This window comes from Delphinapterus leucas, chromosome 2 (genome assembly GCF_059928025.1).
Source record: "Delphinapterus leucas isolate spDelLeu-1000000601 "Yukka" chromosome 2, BTC_Dleu_Yukka2, whole genome shotgun sequence".
Classification (NCBI taxonomy): Eukaryota; Metazoa; Chordata; class Mammalia; order Artiodactyla; family Monodontidae; genus Delphinapterus; species Delphinapterus leucas.
Genome location: NC_143130.1, coordinates 53,728,627 through 53,746,856, shown reverse-complemented (window position 1 = coordinate 53,746,856; position 18,230 = coordinate 53,728,627). Strand labels below are relative to the sequence as shown.

Genomic DNA, 18,230 nt, shown 5'->3' with positions numbered 1-18,230 from the left:
ACTTTCACAGAGCTATCAAGCTTTGCTATTCTTTCTTTATAATACCTTTCTCCTTACCCATCTCTTCTTTTTAACTGCCACTGCCTCTGCTATAATGCAAATCCTTATTACCTTCACTCAACCCATATCAACTCCAAGAGCTTGCTGAGCTCTTTCTAGTCCAGTGTATTTTTTTCTCTTTCTCAACATGTTTTTAAAAAAGTGAAACTGCTGGATTTGGGCAATTTTACATTATGCTTGATCTTTGAAAAGAGGCCCAAAGTTAAAAAGAGTTCCCAAAGTCATCTGAATTACAGTATTATCTGAGTATTAAATGTAAATTCTCAGTAGAGAAATTTACCTAGTAAACCATAAGCAATAAGCAGATTGCCTCCATGAAAGATATATACAATCTACAATACATACAAAACTAGCAGGTTTTATTTGGATGATAACATAGATAAAATATAAAAAATCACTTTACAAGGAAAAAAACAAAAGAATGCTCAATTTACTATAATAATTTTATGACTATAGATGTACCATATCAATATAGCATCACAGAAAGTTCAGAAACTAGAAAACAGGAGGGAAAACACATACTTCCACTATTCTAACAAAACTATTACAATGATTTTGGATTTCTTCTTTTATCTTCCATGTGTATATTTTTTGCATAGTTTTAAATCACAACTAAAAATTGGAATTCAGTTGAAATTTTTAATTTACTTAATTTTTTTACTGTTGAATATGTTGATATTTTCCTATTATTCCCTACTATAAATAAAGTTGCAATGAACCTTTGCATAGTCTGATTGATTTCTTTAGGAGAGATTCCTAGAAATGGGATTACTAGGCTTAGAGGAAAACACGTTTTTATGACTACTGAAACATCTTGTCAAAAACTTTCCAGAACGACTGTTACTAATTTCCAATGCCACAAACACATAACCAGATCATCAGTTTCACCCACCTTCTTCAGCTTTCCATGTCACGATAAAAGTGGTAATAGTTGGCAATTACTAGGTGGGGTTGTTGTGTTTTTTTTGCATTTTTATTTGAATCTCATGATTACTATCAACGATGAACATGCTTTTCAATTTTTAAAATACTAGTTGGGTTTCTTTTTTGAATTGTACATTTAAGTACATTAAATGCCTATTCATTTATCAAATATTCCCCTAGATGTGGCCTGTATTTTATTTCACTTTTTCTCTTAAGAATGAGAAAAATCTATTATCTCACATAAGACTTGGGGAAAAGTGGTTGCAGGCTCAGTGCCTTCAACAGCTCAACACAGAGGACCCAGTCTTTCCAGCTTTCCACTTTGCCATCCTCAGCTTGTTGGCCTGTCCTTTTATACTGACTCGCTTCATGATCTCAAGATGAAGCTGCATTATCTAGCTGCCAATGCAGACAATAATGTTCAAAGATTCAAAACGCTGCCAAATCTTTGTGAGTGTGAATGTATGTGTGTGTGAACTTTCTTCTCTCTAGATTTCAGAATTAAGAGTATAACTACAATGTACATTACATTCTCATAGTTTTAAAAGTGCCTCCACATTTGTGATTATAATTATTTTATATCAAAGTATTATATTTATTTTAAAAACTTTTAATACATATACAGAAAGATGTACAAAACAAAAACTTAAAAGATTAAGGATTTATCATATGAACCATGTAACCACAGAACCCCAAAGAATATTGCTAGTTTCTATAATTGGGCCCCCAAAACACTCCTATTGTTCCACCTACAAAGTGGCATATATCATGACTTTTACAGTAACTTCGTGTTTTTTATAGTTTTACCATCTACCTACACAGACATCCTTAAAACTATAGCTTTGCTCATCTGCTTTTCAAATTTTATGTAGATAGAATCATTTAGTATTTGCATCTATCTTCTTTCATTTGTATTAGTTTGGTGAAATTCATCCATGTTGTTGATTACTGCCATAGTTCCTTCATTTTCATTGCAGTACAGTATTACTTCATGTAAAGGTACTATCACATATTCATCCACTCTACTACTGACAGAAATCTGAATTATTTCTAGATGCTGGCTGTAACAAATAATGCCATGCACATTCTTTTACATATCTCTTGGTGCTCATGGTGCATATATGCATTTCTCTAGTATATAACTATGAGAGAAAATGCTGGGTCATGGAATACACATATTTATAACTTTAGTAGATAATGTCAAAATGATTGCACCAATTTGTACTGCCATCATCAGTGTATGAGAGTTTGGGCTTTTCCATACCCTTATTAACACCTGGTATTATCTATTTTGCTTTAGCCGTTCTGGTGGGTATCTAATGCTGTCTGTGGTTTTAATTTTGCATTTCCTTGATTACTGAATCAAGCATCTTTTCACACATTTATTAGACACCTGGATAGCTTCTTTTGTGAAATGTCTGTGTTCTCATACACATAAAGACTTAAATTTCTCTTAAAGCACAGCTTTAACTGTATCCCACATGGGTTCTAAAGGGCTTCTTGAATCTATGGCTTGATGTGTTTTGTTAGGTTTGGAAAATTCTGTGATTATCTCTTCAAATACCACTTCTGGCCAATTTTCTCTCTTTTTGTCTCTGGGACTCCAATTTTAAGTATGTTAGACCTTCTCACTGTATCCTCTAGGTCTTACTCTTCTTTTGAATTATCCATCCTTTTATGTCTCAAAAATTCTGAATATTGTTCCTGTCTTTTAGTTCACCAATTCTCACTTTTGCTTTGTCTAATTTGTTATTAAACCCATCCAGTCAGTTCTTAATACTCTTACTTTTTTTAGTTCTAAAATGTCCATTTTTAAAGTTTCCAGTTCTCCGCCAAAATTCTTAATCTATTTTTTATCTTCCTGATACAGTAAATATTGTTATGTTAAAGTCAAAGTCTGTGCCTAATAACTCCAAGTTCTGGAGTTCCCACGAGGCAGGTTCTACTGTCCATTTTTTTCTGCAGGCTTTCATTTATGTTGTACTGCTCCTGACTGTGCCTAGTTAGTAATCTGCTTGTATGTCAAGTACAAATAATAAGGCCTGGGATGGTGTTTTACCCTTATATTATTTTTCTAAAGAGTATCTGCCTTCCCAGGCATCCTGGGGACCCTAACAATATATCACCATAATCTAACTTCAAGAAGTGGGATGATGCAAATAGGAGATGTATCTACTATGAGGGACTGATAACCTCTGATTCATGCTACTTCTAGGGTCCAGCCTTTTAGGGACTCAATCCAAAGTAAGAAGAATATACTAGGCCCTCCCAATTCTTTGTGGGCCCTGGGCTCACCTCTTTGAGTCTCTGTCTTTGTCATTCCCTGGATCTTGAGCCAATAATTCCTCATTACCTTATTAGCTCTGAAATGCTTTCAAGCAGATTTAAAAAACTACTCTGCCTAGCATTTCTAGTTGTCCTCAGCAAAAGAGTTGGTCCAAATGACCAAGTCTGCCCAAATGACCTGTCTTTCCCAAAATATGTTTTATATGACACTAATTCTGAAAGATGCTTTTTCATGAGGAAAATAAAAAGGAAGGGTTCTACTGTGAAATCGCTTTGAGTAACCATGTTTAAAGATTCACAAAACAGGTTAGCATTTTAAAGGCTCTGGTAAGTCCTACAGTAAAGAAACTGGTTTAGTTTTATTTAGCACAAGGTTTGCCAAACACATAGGTAAGTCCTTTTCATATGGTCCCAGGAAACATACTTTGAAAAATGTAGATAAGAAATCATATCCACAGTTCTTAATATATTTTCTTCTAAATTTCTCTGGGAATTTAAAAATGTTTAATCTTTTCATTCATAAAGACTTTAGGCATAAAATTGAGTTTAAACTATTTTTCCAAACTACTAAACCAAAATGGCACCATTGTTGAAAATGGGCTAAAATACATTATTTGACTCTTCTTCACAAAAAAATAACACTGGTCCGGGAGGATCCCATATGCCACGGAGCAACTAGGGCGTGTGCCACAACTACTGAGGCCGGCACGCCTGGAGCCTGTGCTCTGCAACAGGAGAGGCCACTGCCATGAGAGGCCCGCGCACCGCATCGAAGAGTGGCCCCCGCTCGCCGCAACTAGAGAAAGCCCACGCGCAGCAATGAAGCCCCAACGCAGCCAAAAATAAAAATAAATTAATTAATTTTAAAAAAAACCAAAAAAACACTTCTAAAATACCTATGACAGGCCATTTATTTTGGGGCGGGGAGGGAAATTTACAGCAAGAAACACTTTAAACCCATGTATGCTATAAGTACTGCACAAAAATAATTACTTCCATTTGGTACCTGAATTAAGTGATACACGATGTCTAGTTAGTTGAATCTGAATTCTGAGGTGGCACATGTTAAAAAGCAGTTATAACAAAAATGTCACCTAGGATATAATCCAAATAAGCAGAATTACATCTAGCACAGGTTAAATAGGTATATAAGAGTATGAATCAGTGAAGAATCAAGACATTCAATCTTGATATAAGTCTGAGGTTATACTGCTATAAGATTGTTATAAGAAATAGATTTATCATAGAACTACCATACGACCCAGCAATCCCACTACTGGGCATATACCCTGAGAAAACCGTAATTCAAGGAGTCATGTACCAAAATGTTCATTGCAGCTCTATTTACAATAGCCAGGACATGGAAGCAACCTAAGTGTCCATCAACAGATGAATGGATAAAGAAGATGTGGCACATATATACAATGGAATATTACTCAGCCATAAAAAGAAACGAAATTGAGTTATTTGTAGTGAGGTGGATGGACCTAGAGTCTGTCATACAGAGTGAAGTAAGTCAGAAAGAGAAAAACAAATACCATATGCTAACACATATATATGGAATCTAAGAGAAAAAAAAAAAAGGTCATGAAGAACCTAGGGGTAAGACGGGAATAAAGGCACAGACCTACTAGAGAATGGACTTGAGGATATGGGGAGGGGGAAGGGTAAGCTGGGACAAAGTGAGAGAGTGGCATGGACATATATACACTACCAAACGTAAAATAGATAGCTAGTGGAAAGCAGCCGCATAGCACAGGGAGATCAGCTAGGTGTTTGTGACCACCTAGAGGGGTGGGATAGGGAGGGAGACGCAAGAGGGAAGAGATATAGGAACATATGTATATGCGTAACTGATTCACTTTGTTATAAAGCAGAAACTAACACACCATTGTAAAGCAATTATACTCCAATAAAGATGTTAAAAAAAATAGATTTATCTCTGTGTGGATGTAGTAATAGAAATAGACTTTTAAGTAACTCACTAAGCACTTAAATATTTTAATACTTACTTGAATCTTAAATTTTTATAAAAATTCATGTTCACTAATCATGATCATTAATGTGATTATTAACACTATTAGCACTAAACATATTAAAATAGTTGCCTATGACTGGGGAATGGAGGGTGTGGGGAGAGGAAGAGAATGGGAGTGGAATAGAGGTATAAAGGGAAAAGTGAATAACATTCTGAGAGATGCTTTGTGCAAACCACTGAATATGTGCCATGATCTGAGGAGTGTGACTAATGTGACCCTCCAAACCTGATGGCCTAGAAAGGGGGGAAGGAAGCTTACAAAAGAAGAAAGATGAATTTAAAAAAAGAAATAAAAGCAACAGGATTAGATTATACGTAGAAGGTCAAATTAGGATGACAAAGTCTGAGTCTGAAATTACCAAAGGGAACACAGAAAATTGAGCAAAGACAAAGTCTAGATTTATAGTTGCACGGCAGATAAGAAAGAATAGTATAAAAGCTTTAGGGAAGTGTGGAGAGTACAAAACCCAAAAAAGAACAAAAAGAGAACTGAAACACTTGTTTGATAGGAGGAAGAGCCATGTTTATCAAGCCAGAGGTATGAGAAAAAAAAAATAAAGGCAAAGGGAAAACACATTAGAAATCTTCAAATAGTTAAACCCCATTAAATAAAAATAATTTTGGAAATAACACCAAGAGCTAGTCAAAATTAACATTAAATAAAACAGAAATTATTGATTCCAGCCATAACCAGGTTGCAAAGTAGAAGGGAGAGCAAGATGCATAGTGCTGGAAGAATAAAAGCATGTGGGAAGGGACTTTCCTGGTGGCGCAGTGGTTAAGAATCTGCCTGCCAGCGCAGGGGACACAGGTTCGATCCTTGGTCCGGGAAGATCCCACAGGCTGCGGAGCAACTAAGCCCGTGCACCACAACTACTGAACCTGCGCTCTAGAGCCCACAAGCCACAACTACTGAAGCCCACGTGCCCTAGAGCCACACACCACAACAACTGAGCCAACACGCCACAACTACTGAAGCCCATGCACTCTAGGGCCCGCGTGCTGCAACTACCGAGCCCGTGTGCTGCAACTAGTGAAGCCCACACCCCTAGAGCCCATGCTCCGCAACAAGAGAAGCCACCGCAATAAGAAGCCTGCGCACCACAATGAAGAGTGGCCCCCACTCGCTGCAACTAGAGAAAGCCCACATGCAGCAACAAAGACCCAATGCAGCCAAAAAAAAAATATTTAAAAAAAAGCATATGGGAAAATGCAATATAAAAAGAGTATACGGGCACGTAAGCAACTAAAATAGAGCTGAAAAGAAATAAACTATAAATATTAGGAAATACACATACAAGGATAGCAGTCCTAATGTATAATTGGTAAGACCTTAATGAATTTTTCCACATTTAATTATCTGTTAATAAAAGATCCCACAACAGGTCTTATCTGTTTAATTCCATTAAAACAGCAATTAATACAATGGCAGATACAATTAGGTATTTATTCCTACTTTAGGTCACTACATGTTTTGTAACTTGTCTCACTCAATAATGTCCATTTATTTCTTTCTCATCATTTTAAATTATTCAATCATCTCCAAAATTTTCTTAAGGCAGAAGTTCCTCACATTTTTGGAATAAATGGGTTGAATATATGTAATAGGGAATTTTTCCTATAAGTGATCTGTTTTCAGATGTCTCTTTGAACACACAATATCTAGAAGCAGGGAGGGAATTACTGCCCTTGTTTTCACATAAAAATGATGATAACTGTGATTATCACAGATGAAGAGACCAAGACGACTAAATGTGATGATAATCCAAAGGGATACAGTTATTCTTGTGACTGTTTGACATACATGCCATGTTTTTGTAATGTTAAGATCACAATCTATCTTTACCAGCACTTCAGGGCTAGGCAGACAGACACATTTATGACATGTTTAAACTGCTAGTCATCTTGGCAGGGGTCCCAAAGCAAAAGAGCCAATCTGGCAGCAACCACAACAAAATGTGAATGTTCTACATGTGACTACCAAAACAGATCCTTCAGAGACAAACTTCTCAATTCTCTTTGTGTCTCTAGAAGTAGGCCCACCATTTCTTCCTATTGCAATTTCTCTGAAAACATTTCACACAATTGTAAGATACAGCAGTCTGCTAACAGTCTAACTCTGGTAAGGGCAGATGACACAGAAAGCTTCTCCATAAGAAACTGTCTTGATGTAAAAATTGTATTAAGGCAATTTAGTCTTTAGAAAAGAACAATGTCTGCTATGAAGGAGGCACTCAATAAATATTTGAATGAATGAGTAACTGAACGTAAGGCCAAGGTATGAGAAATAACACAGGGATATGAAAAAATGTTAAGTATTAGTGAAAGCACTAATTAAACAAAGCGCAAAGGGACATGTCTACTCTAGTCATATATCCCCATATTTTCCTCTTCATTTGGTAGAAGGCCTTGTTTGAGGTAAAATATTCCTTTTATCTCAGATAGGACAGATGCCTACAAAGTAAAACAGTAGGAATTCACTCACCCACTGGGCTGCTTCCAGCTCCATTTGGCACTGTGAGGTCTGAAGTGCTCAACATCCCACCTAACAACATTAGAGAGAGGAGAGAGGGAATGTGAATTGGCTCTCCTTATCTGAGTAACAAGGAATTGAACAGAGGTAACTCTCACTCCATTCCTAAAAAACACAAAAATAAAAACTAGCCCAGTTTGAATTTGGCGTTAACGTGTAATATGACGTAGTCAAATATACAGTCACTCGCCTATCAAGCTCTGGACATGTCTGCCTTCTTGTGTATCAATACCAAATGGTGCATATTGATAAGAATGGGGAGAGTGCTAATGGAATGCTATAAAATCTAGGAATAATGGGAGAGGAGACACTGCATTACACACAGTGATGCAGTAAATGCATCGAAAATTTCTGCTGAATTAATTAACAAATCAGACAGGGGGAGATGGAGAAAACGCTCTAACTCCAATCAGGTGAGTCATCTCTCCACATTTTTAACACGAATGGCTCACACTCAATTTTAAATCTTTGCCCATGATATCCTAAATAAATTTTCTGCCTGTCTAGTATGGCTTTCCCATGATAAGGAAAGCTTTCCCAGGATAAGGAAAGCTTTATTTGTTCCACAAAGCCTAGTACAAGGCTAGAACCACAGATTTTCAAAATAATACTTTAAAATGGAGGCAACTATGTAGTAGTGATTCTTTGCTCATCAAAGCAATAAAATTAAGAGTAGCAGAATAAGAAACTGTTTATGTTAGCAATAAGATTTTTCTTTCTTTTAAAGAATCGGAAGAATAAATATCAGGACATACCTGCACTGCCAGTACTTGGTGGTCTCTGAGGGGCTCCAGGGGATACATTTCTATGTAATGTGGCTTGAGGTGGAGAGAGCATGTTTGAATCTGCTAATGTTGAGCTGGCTGCCAAAGATGGGGACACAAGTGAACTCCCTGGGTTAGTGTAGGACAAAGCACTAGGGCTGGTCACAGGGACTGTGACAGACATTGAGAAGTTTTGAGGTGGCAAACCGGGCTGTAAATAAAGAAAAAGGAAGAGAAAACTGTTAGTTTCATTTTCATCTATATTAAATTTGATAACTTACGAACTTTAATTTGATAAGGTAACACTAGTTACTAAAAGCAGAGGATGGGGATAGGTTCTTACTAAATCAATTTGCAGGTTTAAGCTATTTTCTTTACAATTATATTTGGACATGAGAATGTTTAACATGAACATTTTCAATTTCCATTTTTTATATATTAATACATATATACTAGTATAATGTATATATTATGTATTTCAAATATTCAGAGATGAAAATGAAAGATCAGAACCTGATATTAAAGTTGTGTTGTCATTTACACATTATAAAATACATCATTGCTACCAAGAAAGCATAAATTAGCACTTAAATGCAAATCAGTTTAGTAACATTACATTTCTATTGGGAGATTCCAAATATAACAAAAGGGGAAAAGTATGTACATATATTATAAACTTCATACATCAAGTTTGCCCTGGTCTGATTTAATTCACTAACATTCTTAATGGACAAAACTAAAAAAAAAAAAAAAAAAAAAAAAAAAAAATCACGTTTTATATATATAACACAATGCAATGAGTATAATAAAAATGTAAAAAAAAAACTAAACAAAATTAACTACTGGCAAGTTATCTTTAAACTGTATAAAGATTAAATTACAAATATTGTTATCTTATTTCCCTCCAAAATATTCCATAGTTCCTTAAAAATAATATTTTCTATTTTCCTCTTGCATTTCCTCCACAGACCACTAATACTTGTTAATCATGATAAATAACAATCCTCTTTATAATTTAAAGTGAGAGAAAATAGAAAACTTTCCTCTCCCTACATTTTAAAACAGTGATTTGCAAAGTAAGGTAACACTGCTAATTCAAAGTTGAAAGAATGTAAATAATTCTGTACTTTATTCAATAGTTTATTTCAGGTAGAAAATAACTCATTAAAAAGTATAAAACAATGGATACATGATAAAATGCTTTCAAAGGTAAAGCAATTTTTACTTGAACGATGTTTTTGCAGCTTAACATTAACTGCAAGGTCACCAACATCCATATGAGTTCAAAAGGGATTTTTTTCAGTTGTTTTGTTCCTTAAGAATGGTATTAGCACAAAAAATACCTCCTTAAATCTGTTTTCCATGGGCTTCTTCTTATAGCATAGGACTACTTTGAAGAAATAATCCATGATGCATACTTTAGGGCACAGTTTTAAAAGAATTAACTCTGGTAATGAAAGAAATATTAGCATTGGAACCAATTTGTTCCACAAAGCCTACAACACATATGTAGTATTCTGGATATGTATCCAGAATAACTGCCTTAAGCAGCTCTTGCCAATGGTGCTTCAATGAGAACTCTCTGAAGAACTATCAAAGGAGTATGAACTCAAAGAAGTACTGTTTCACTACGGTTAAATGTGTGAGCATGGAAAAACTTTAAACCAACTATTTGTTTTGTAACCAGTTTAAGAACACTGCTTCCTTAAATTAAAATCGAGCCAAGGCTCTCTTCCTCAATACCTACAGTGTTAAGAAAAGAATAGGAATTTGGAGGTACTGTCACCAAATTGTTTGGGGACATTAACAAAGAGCCAAATAGTAAGCTACTATTACAGCAACTGTATAAAATAATTAAAGATAATTTTGAAACACCACATTTTATAATAAATCCAGCCATTTTACATTTTATAGTCTCAAGGTCTACTTAAGTACATGTAATATTTTAAAAGTTATCGGAGGGAGAGGGAAGTCTCATATGCACCCTGTATTTAAAATCATGGAAATTTAAACCTGGAAGGGACCTTAAAAAACTATGTGAGCCAACTCACTCACTTTACAGATGATGAAATTGGAATCCAGGATGTTTAGGATAGGATGCCCTATCCAAAGACATGGGGACAGTAAGTAGCAGAGCTTGTATTAGGATGTTTGCTCTTCACTTCTATGTTTAAGACACTCAAGATCGAAGATGTACCATTGTAAGATTTATGCAATTTTATTTTGAAGTTCTATAAAACCAAAAGAAATTAATAAAATACTTTTCCCCCTTCTACTTACTGCTGTCATCACCCGCTACGAAAATAAACAAGATGTGTTGTCTATCTCTTCATGCACAAGATAAGATCACAAACCATACTTTAGTACTCACTGCGATTTTATGATTCCGCATCATATTATCAAATTCCTCATTAATTTTTTTATATTTTTCTTCTGTATGTGGAGTTAGCACATAGGAAGTATCAGGGTCTGGGCTGTCGCACCCTCTGTGTTCCTTCTTGTTCAGAGCCTAAATAATGAAGTTAACAAAAAGGATCAACAAATAAAAAGTAGAGGTAAAATAAAAGTACTTACAGGGCCTCGTTTGAAAATAAAATCACTATCTTCATTTAGTTTGCTGAATCTGTCCTCCGAGAGTGGACTGTGCTCAAAGTAATCGTCAGCATCAGGGCTCTCACAACCATTAAGGCCTTTCTTTCTTAAAGTCTGAAATACAATTGGAAAATTCACACACAAATGATACTAACTTGCCATGAGTTTTTTCTGTAAAATCTATTATGAGAGCACAGACTGAATGAACTGGGTAATACAAGAGCCACTGAAATGGTTTTAAATGATCACAATGCACTCTAAGTCTTCAAATAAAGTAAACCTTAGAGATAAGCAAAATTATGTTCCCATTATACATTAAGAGAAAATGAATATTTATATATTTGGATTCTTCCTTTCCAAACTTCCTAGAGAATACTAAATTACTCACTGCTCTGACAGTTACAATCCAAATCTGATTACAGCCTGATCAACATATCTGATAGGATCAATGAGTGTGAGACCCCGAAATACAAATATATCAAGATGATATATATATATAAAGTTACCTTTATAAAATGAACATTTCAGCAACTTCATCTACTGACATTCCTTTCTGCCTGAGAGTTTATCCCATTCAACAGAAAGAATAGGCTCAATATCCCAATAATTTCATTCCTAATTTGTTCTTAAATACTGTGATTTTACTACATAACTCTGAAGTATAAAAACTCGAATACTTATTTACATATGACAGTAATGACCCTTTCCTACGTAGAATGTACGTATCGTTAGTGACTTCACATATCTTTAAATTTTGTAAAAAAAACTAATTCAGCATGGTCTTTTCCACACTTTGCTAGCTCTTTCTCCAGAGTGCCTTCATGGATTGATTTAGTCCACTGAATTGACTTTCTGGAGAATTTTCTTGAGTGTTATCAGAGTATCCCCTGGACCATATTGACTCTTTTCCTTTCTTCTTACTTTGGGGTACAAATTGGTTGGTTTTCTGAGTTTTAATTTTTTTAATTAAAATCGTCACAAAATGACTTGTTTAGTATTTAAAAGAATACACTTAAAACCAAGGGCTTGATAATCTATAGAATATTAATTCACTTACAGACTAAGTTTTTAAAAATCCTGATGGGTCTTATTTTAAAGTAGAATTTTGGGGTTCAACAACTTAGATAGCTTTGAGACTTGCTGATTTTCCAGCCAACCACACAGGAGTTTTAGGAAGTTAAAATTCTCCAAGTAAGCCTACCTACTTAGGTTAAGAAATATTTGAACAATAGATTAGTACTAGATGAGTGCATTTGTAAATGATTATTTATATTAGATTTAAGGTATATTTTAAATTAATTCATAATAATAGATCTTGGTATCCTTTAAAACATGATTTACAATAATTATGAACGCTATTTTACTCTTTTTTTTCTTGAAAGAACATAAACACACAATACATTAAGATTTGAGAATTTTTTCTTAATTTCTCTGAAGTCTATTTTAAAATTTCACTTTACTCGATTTTTTTTTTTTTGCATGCTTAAAGGATCATAAGAAATCAGTGGTATAGCTGTGTTAGCTTCTCAAATTGCTTGGCATGCACTAGGAATCCCATACACAATGCCTGAAACTCCCACCACAACACAATCACTAAACATGAGCATACAGCAAACACTACACCTATTTCCCCAATATCAGCCCCATGGCTCTAAGTTCTATGGGTCTAAGTAATCACATGAACTTTTATGTGTACTTAGCCATAAAAGGTCCTGTTGTTTAGAACTAAAAGGTGGACACGTATCCTCCCCCATTCGTAGTAGCAAGTTCTGCTTGCCAAAGCTCTGCAACTTGCTATCAGCAATGAAGATGTTAACACTCAGAATACTGGAACACAGTGAACTCTTATAACCAACACAGTTCTAGAAACAGAACAAATATAGTAGTCGCCTACACACAGATTTTATCATGAAGTTGATTTATTCTAGCCTGAAATCTCTGGATATTTTCCCCTCATATTCATATATCTTAAGACTAAGTAATTCACAGCCTTGCTCTTCCACTAATAGCAATCACCAAGTATGGTCTCTGAACATTTTTAAATTACAGAAGAAAAAGAATATGGCCTTTGTTTAGTAATTACACAAAAGTTTTATCCTACAACAGTAGGGTTAACTCTACTTGTACCCAAGAGGAAGAATAGTGCTCTGGTATCTCCAGCTCTGCAAGTCTTCACTTTAGAGGGGGTTCCTGTCATTGTGAGAGAATTTAAGAGGCTGTATCAGCTCTGCAGATAACAAGCTAATGTACCTCTGTTGGATATCCAACTTGTGTCTTCTTATCACAAGAATATGAAGAGTTGTTTTGAGGACCCAACTACCATAAAAAGACTTTTTCTGTCTTCTTTATCTTACCACATAGCATAATAATAAAAGTTTCTCCTGTATCACTGGTACTAACAAGTGGAATGCTGTATCTATTAACAAGGCCAGGCGAGGCATATAAGAAACAGGCTAGCTTCAGTTTTCTTACGTGCTTCAAGATAGCCACAATAAAAACACTTGCTCAATGAAGAAAACAGTCTGAAAGGTCACCACTAAGGAGGAATCTGCTTTTAAGTGGGAAAATATTCAAGAGTATTAGCACTGTGCACTCTCTATAGCTATTAATGATGATTATAATGTTCCACGCTTAAGTAAACAGGACTTTAAAAGTACTTTATTCTTGTACATGTGATTGACAGTTTTTCAGTGCCATTATGGCAAACTTAAGGGGGAAACTCCATAGTGCCAAAATAATTTCATATTTCAGGGGCATATACCATTTAAGTTGATGTATCCCAGTTGCTTTTCTTAAATAACTGTATTCTGAAACACAGATTATGAATTGCTAAAGGGACCAGTGGTGATGAACAATTAAATTATTGATCAGTTTAAGCTGACTTGATACAACCTGTTCTGTGTCCTTCAAATCAGTGTTCTAAACATGTTTAAAGATTCTAACTAGCAAGATTACTTACATGAAATCATAAAATTAGTATACCTACAATTTTCAGTAGTCCATTTCTATAGAAAACAGAAATTTTATTTTTGGAGGGTCAGTTAAACACCTTTAAAAAGACAAACATTTCTACTTGTCACAACAAAGTTAAACTATTAGGATTTTAATAGCCTTTCTTTTTGTGATTTTGGGAAATTTTATGTAGGTTTTAAATAATGAATGCCCTTAGCTAACATTTACCTTCAACATTAGTTACATAGAGACAAATTGTGAAAAAATTTTAAATGGATCAAAAAATAATTGCTAAGTGTCTTTAATCTAAAACAATGCATATGTTAGGACACATCCTCCCAGGTTATCTGATTCTTTGTGGTTTGTGCCTGTCTTCAAGCTATTTTACAACTCTGTAGATAGAAGTTTATTTGTAGAAAGCTGATAGTAATGCAAATAATTAGTGTCTATAGACACGCAAATAGATTCTGTCTGAAGGAGGTTTCAACTGACCTCTTTCCTCACTGTGGAAGATGTCAATTTTGCACCTATGAAGAAAATTCATTTTGTCTTCTTGATGGGCTTATGCATTTCTCTAATCTTTGGATTTACCTTTAACCAGTTGCAACATTTTATTCTTGTTCCCTGAGTAATTAATGAGTTAAAAGTATTGACTCATGTTCATTTTATAGCTGCCTAAGAATCATGATTTTACCTTTTCTGAAAAAAAATTGTTTAACAGTTGTAAGAGTGAAACCACCCTTGACTCGTGATTCATAGCAGATCCAAACTCAGGGGAAAAGAATCTGCTCTTGTTAGAACTTAGTATTGGATTGTATATAGGTTTTTTAAAAAAAAAGCAATGTGCTGTTTGTTATTTAAAATTTTTGAAAATATTTAATTGTCTGATTAATAATCTGTACTAATTTATTATGGTATCAAAAATTAAGGAAATATGATCAGAGAAGGATTATGACCTTTCAATTCTCTTCAAGAAAGACAATAATCCTTAATTTTTGTGACAATTCATAAATGAAATATTATTCATATCACAGTATTAAGAGTGTAACCATCTAAAACTGCAAACCCCACAATCTCTTGAAACAGGGTTCCTCTCCATCTGAAGCTAACGAGTTCCAAAGTAAAATTCAAGCTGTTGGGGAAAAGAGTAGGTAATGTTTTGCCTGTAAGCATTTCCAGGGAGAAGGGATCCCTACATGACATCTAAACTTTCTGAGCTGGATACACCCAAATTAAACTTACAAGTAAGAGGATGTTTTCTTTTTGGTTTTGGTATTAATTAAATCAGTTTTACCCAAATGAAGAGTAACTTAAAGACTTCTACCTACTGATTAAAGACCTCATAGGTAGAAAGGCTCTTAAATTTAAGATTTCTATACCAACTTAAGGAAAAACATTAAAAAACTGAAATTTAGTGGGTATCCTGGCTAGAACTTCCGTTTAGGTTACATCCATCTTTATTCTTTGACTAGGTTATTTTACAATTCTGTAGAGATGGATATCAGTTTAAAAGTATCAGAAAACTCACAGTAACTGCAAATAATTCCTGTTCATAGAAATTGTTTTCTGTGGAATGTCACTGATTATCACATTGTGGATACTGACCAATTTTTGCTTCCCCATGTATTGGGTTGGCCAAAAAGTTCGTTCGGGTTTTTCCATAACATCTTACAGAAAAACCTGAATGAACTTTTTGGCCAACCCAAAAAATTCATTTCAGCATTCTTTACTGATGTGTGGTATTCTGAGTTCTTCTTTGAACTGGCTGTGACATCTTACTGGTTCACTCGTTAATTAATTAAAATATTTGACACATGTTCACTTTATAGTTGAATGAGAGTAATGATTTTATACCTTCTTCCAAATCTAATCTGAAACTTTGAAGACCTACAGTCCCAACTGACTACTGTACATTTCCATTTGGATATTTGGCTAATATCTCTATTTCAGTTTAACCAAGATGGAACTCATTATCTTTTATTAAATAGATGCCCTTTTTGGACTTAGCTATTCTAGTCAACACAGCAAGCAATCTTGCTGTTCACTCTTTGTTCTCTCCCCACATTAACATGGAATTCCAAATTTTGTAGATTATTATTTCCATTTCCACTGACTATATATCCTCCTTCTCTTTTCTCTTCTGATTTGTCCCTTAAATTGTTACAGATTCAGTTCTCCTCAATACTTTGTACTTGTCACCTTTGTTTTAGATCTCTGATGGCTCTCTGTGATCTAAAAGCAGTAGCCTCTAAACTTTCTAGATTATCCACCCCATCTGTAAACATATTTCACGCACAGCCCCCAATATATGCATACAATGAAAAAATTATATGCATGAATGAGTCAATCTTTTCAAATATTAACATGCCATATCTTAGGATGAAATATAATTTCCATTATTTTCTCCCTGAACCCTAGTAGTTTTATACATCTTACATCCCTCCTGAAATAACAGATGTAGAGTACAAAATCAAAGTTCCTTAGCCTAACTGCAAGTCACCTAACAGCCTAGCTCTTACTTTTTTTTTTCCTTCCCCATTTTTATGCTTCCTGAAACCTGACCCAGACAAAGTGGTCAAAATTATTGTCCTAACAGGCACAAAAATCCCTTCACTGATGTCACCCCACTTGTTTGAAACCCTGTCTTCTCTCTTATTTGTATGACTATTTTATAGCTCACTATGGCCTAGTTTGAACTCCATCTTTCCATGAAACTTTCTTCCCCTGCTGCTTCCTAGGCTGAAATTTTAAGAGCACTTACTCTATAGAGCATTCGTGTAATACAGGCAACATTGTATTTACTTATCTTCTGTATATTTTCTGTATTCTTCAACTAATCTATGAACTTTCAAATCAAAGACTGAAGTCTAGATTGCTTTACATTTTCAGAGTCTAGACAAACAAGGTGCTACACACACATGAAATACGTATTTATTAATACTTGCACAATAAAAAAAAACATAAAAGGAGAGATCAGGATGATCTCTGATGTTATTTCAGGTGTCTTCTAAAACATAAAATTATGGATTTGTTATAATATACTTAAATAATAAGGCAATCCAGAAACATTAGTTTGAACTAGGTTGATCCACAGAAATCCTTGATAGTTGACTGCTTCTGAACTACAAAAATACCATTTCATATGTATAATTTCATATATAAGTTTAACTTACAATAGCCTATACTCTGAAAGCTGCTGGGATATTCTCCAGTGGGTTTTTGGATAGGAAAGATTAGAATTGGTAGTGCAAGAAGACTTCTTATTTTGAATGTACAGTTAGCTATAATCAACTAAGAGCCAAAGATTCTGATTCTGGATCTTATTTTGAACACAGAAGGCTGAAGTATAAACCTGGAAATCTAAAAACCAAAAGCTTAACTTTTCTTAATTAAGGGAAACTCCATGTCATCTATAGAGGATCAACCCAGTTTAAAAAAAAAAAAAATTATGTTAGCACTGAGATAAGTGTCCACAGCTCACCAAATCTCCTCTCCTACTGAGAAAGTATCAGTAAGACAGTATCATAATTGAAGCTTTTTTAAATTTGGGAATTATGTTCTGGTTACAAAAATGGGTAATTGGATAAGAACCCAGAACATCAATTTTTACATGAAGACCATCAGTTGTGCCTTCAGGAGAGTCTCTTGCAAACTAGCCATGGTGGCAGAGATGAGGGATCATGTAGATCTTGAGATGGAGTTCCTGATTTCCAGCCTTAAGGAGGCAGGTATTGCTTCCTGTCTTGGGTGCAATCTGCCTATATTCTTTCAATAAGTCCCCCTTTGGTTTGAGCTACTTTAACTGAATTTCTATTCCTTATAATCAAAGAACCTTGATTAAAAAAAAAAAAACTGTCACAATTCTTTGAGTCATGAGTTAAGTCTCCTTATCTGTCTAAATCATCTAAGTCCCCAAACAAGTCTGGCTAATGCCTCCACAACCTAGCATTCAGAAAAGATCCCTAACCTGGAGAAAACTGACTCAAACAACGATCTTTAAAGTCATGTGTTCTACTGTTCTACTTATAAAGTTTTAGCAACCTTATCTTTCAAGTTCAAGGAAACACTTTTAGAATTCTGG

General features: G+C 34.6%; 1 protein-coding gene across 13 annotated transcripts in view; it reads right to left on the bottom strand.

Moving 5' to 3' along the window:
• The window catches only part of MEF2A (myocyte enhancer factor 2A), a 174,135-nt gene that overhangs the window by 34,465 nt on the left and 121,440 nt on the right, over positions 1-18,230 (bottom strand). For 9 of the 13 annotated variants that reach the window (XM_030764025.2, XM_089906888.1, XM_089906889.1 and 6 more), the window contains 3 exons: positions 10,977-11,114; positions 8,597-8,816; positions 7,794-7,853 (listed from right to left, as the gene is read on the bottom strand). In XM_030764025.2, coding sequence (XP_030619885.1) covers positions 7,794-7,853; positions 8,597-8,816; positions 10,977-11,114 — 418 coding nt within the window. Of the gene's footprint in view, positions 1-7,793; positions 7,854-8,596; positions 8,817-10,976; positions 11,115-11,179; positions 11,312-18,230 lie in introns of all 13 variants that reach the window. The other 4 variants (XM_030764026.2, XM_022598912.3, XM_022598911.3 and 1 more) reach the window with 2 other exon arrangements.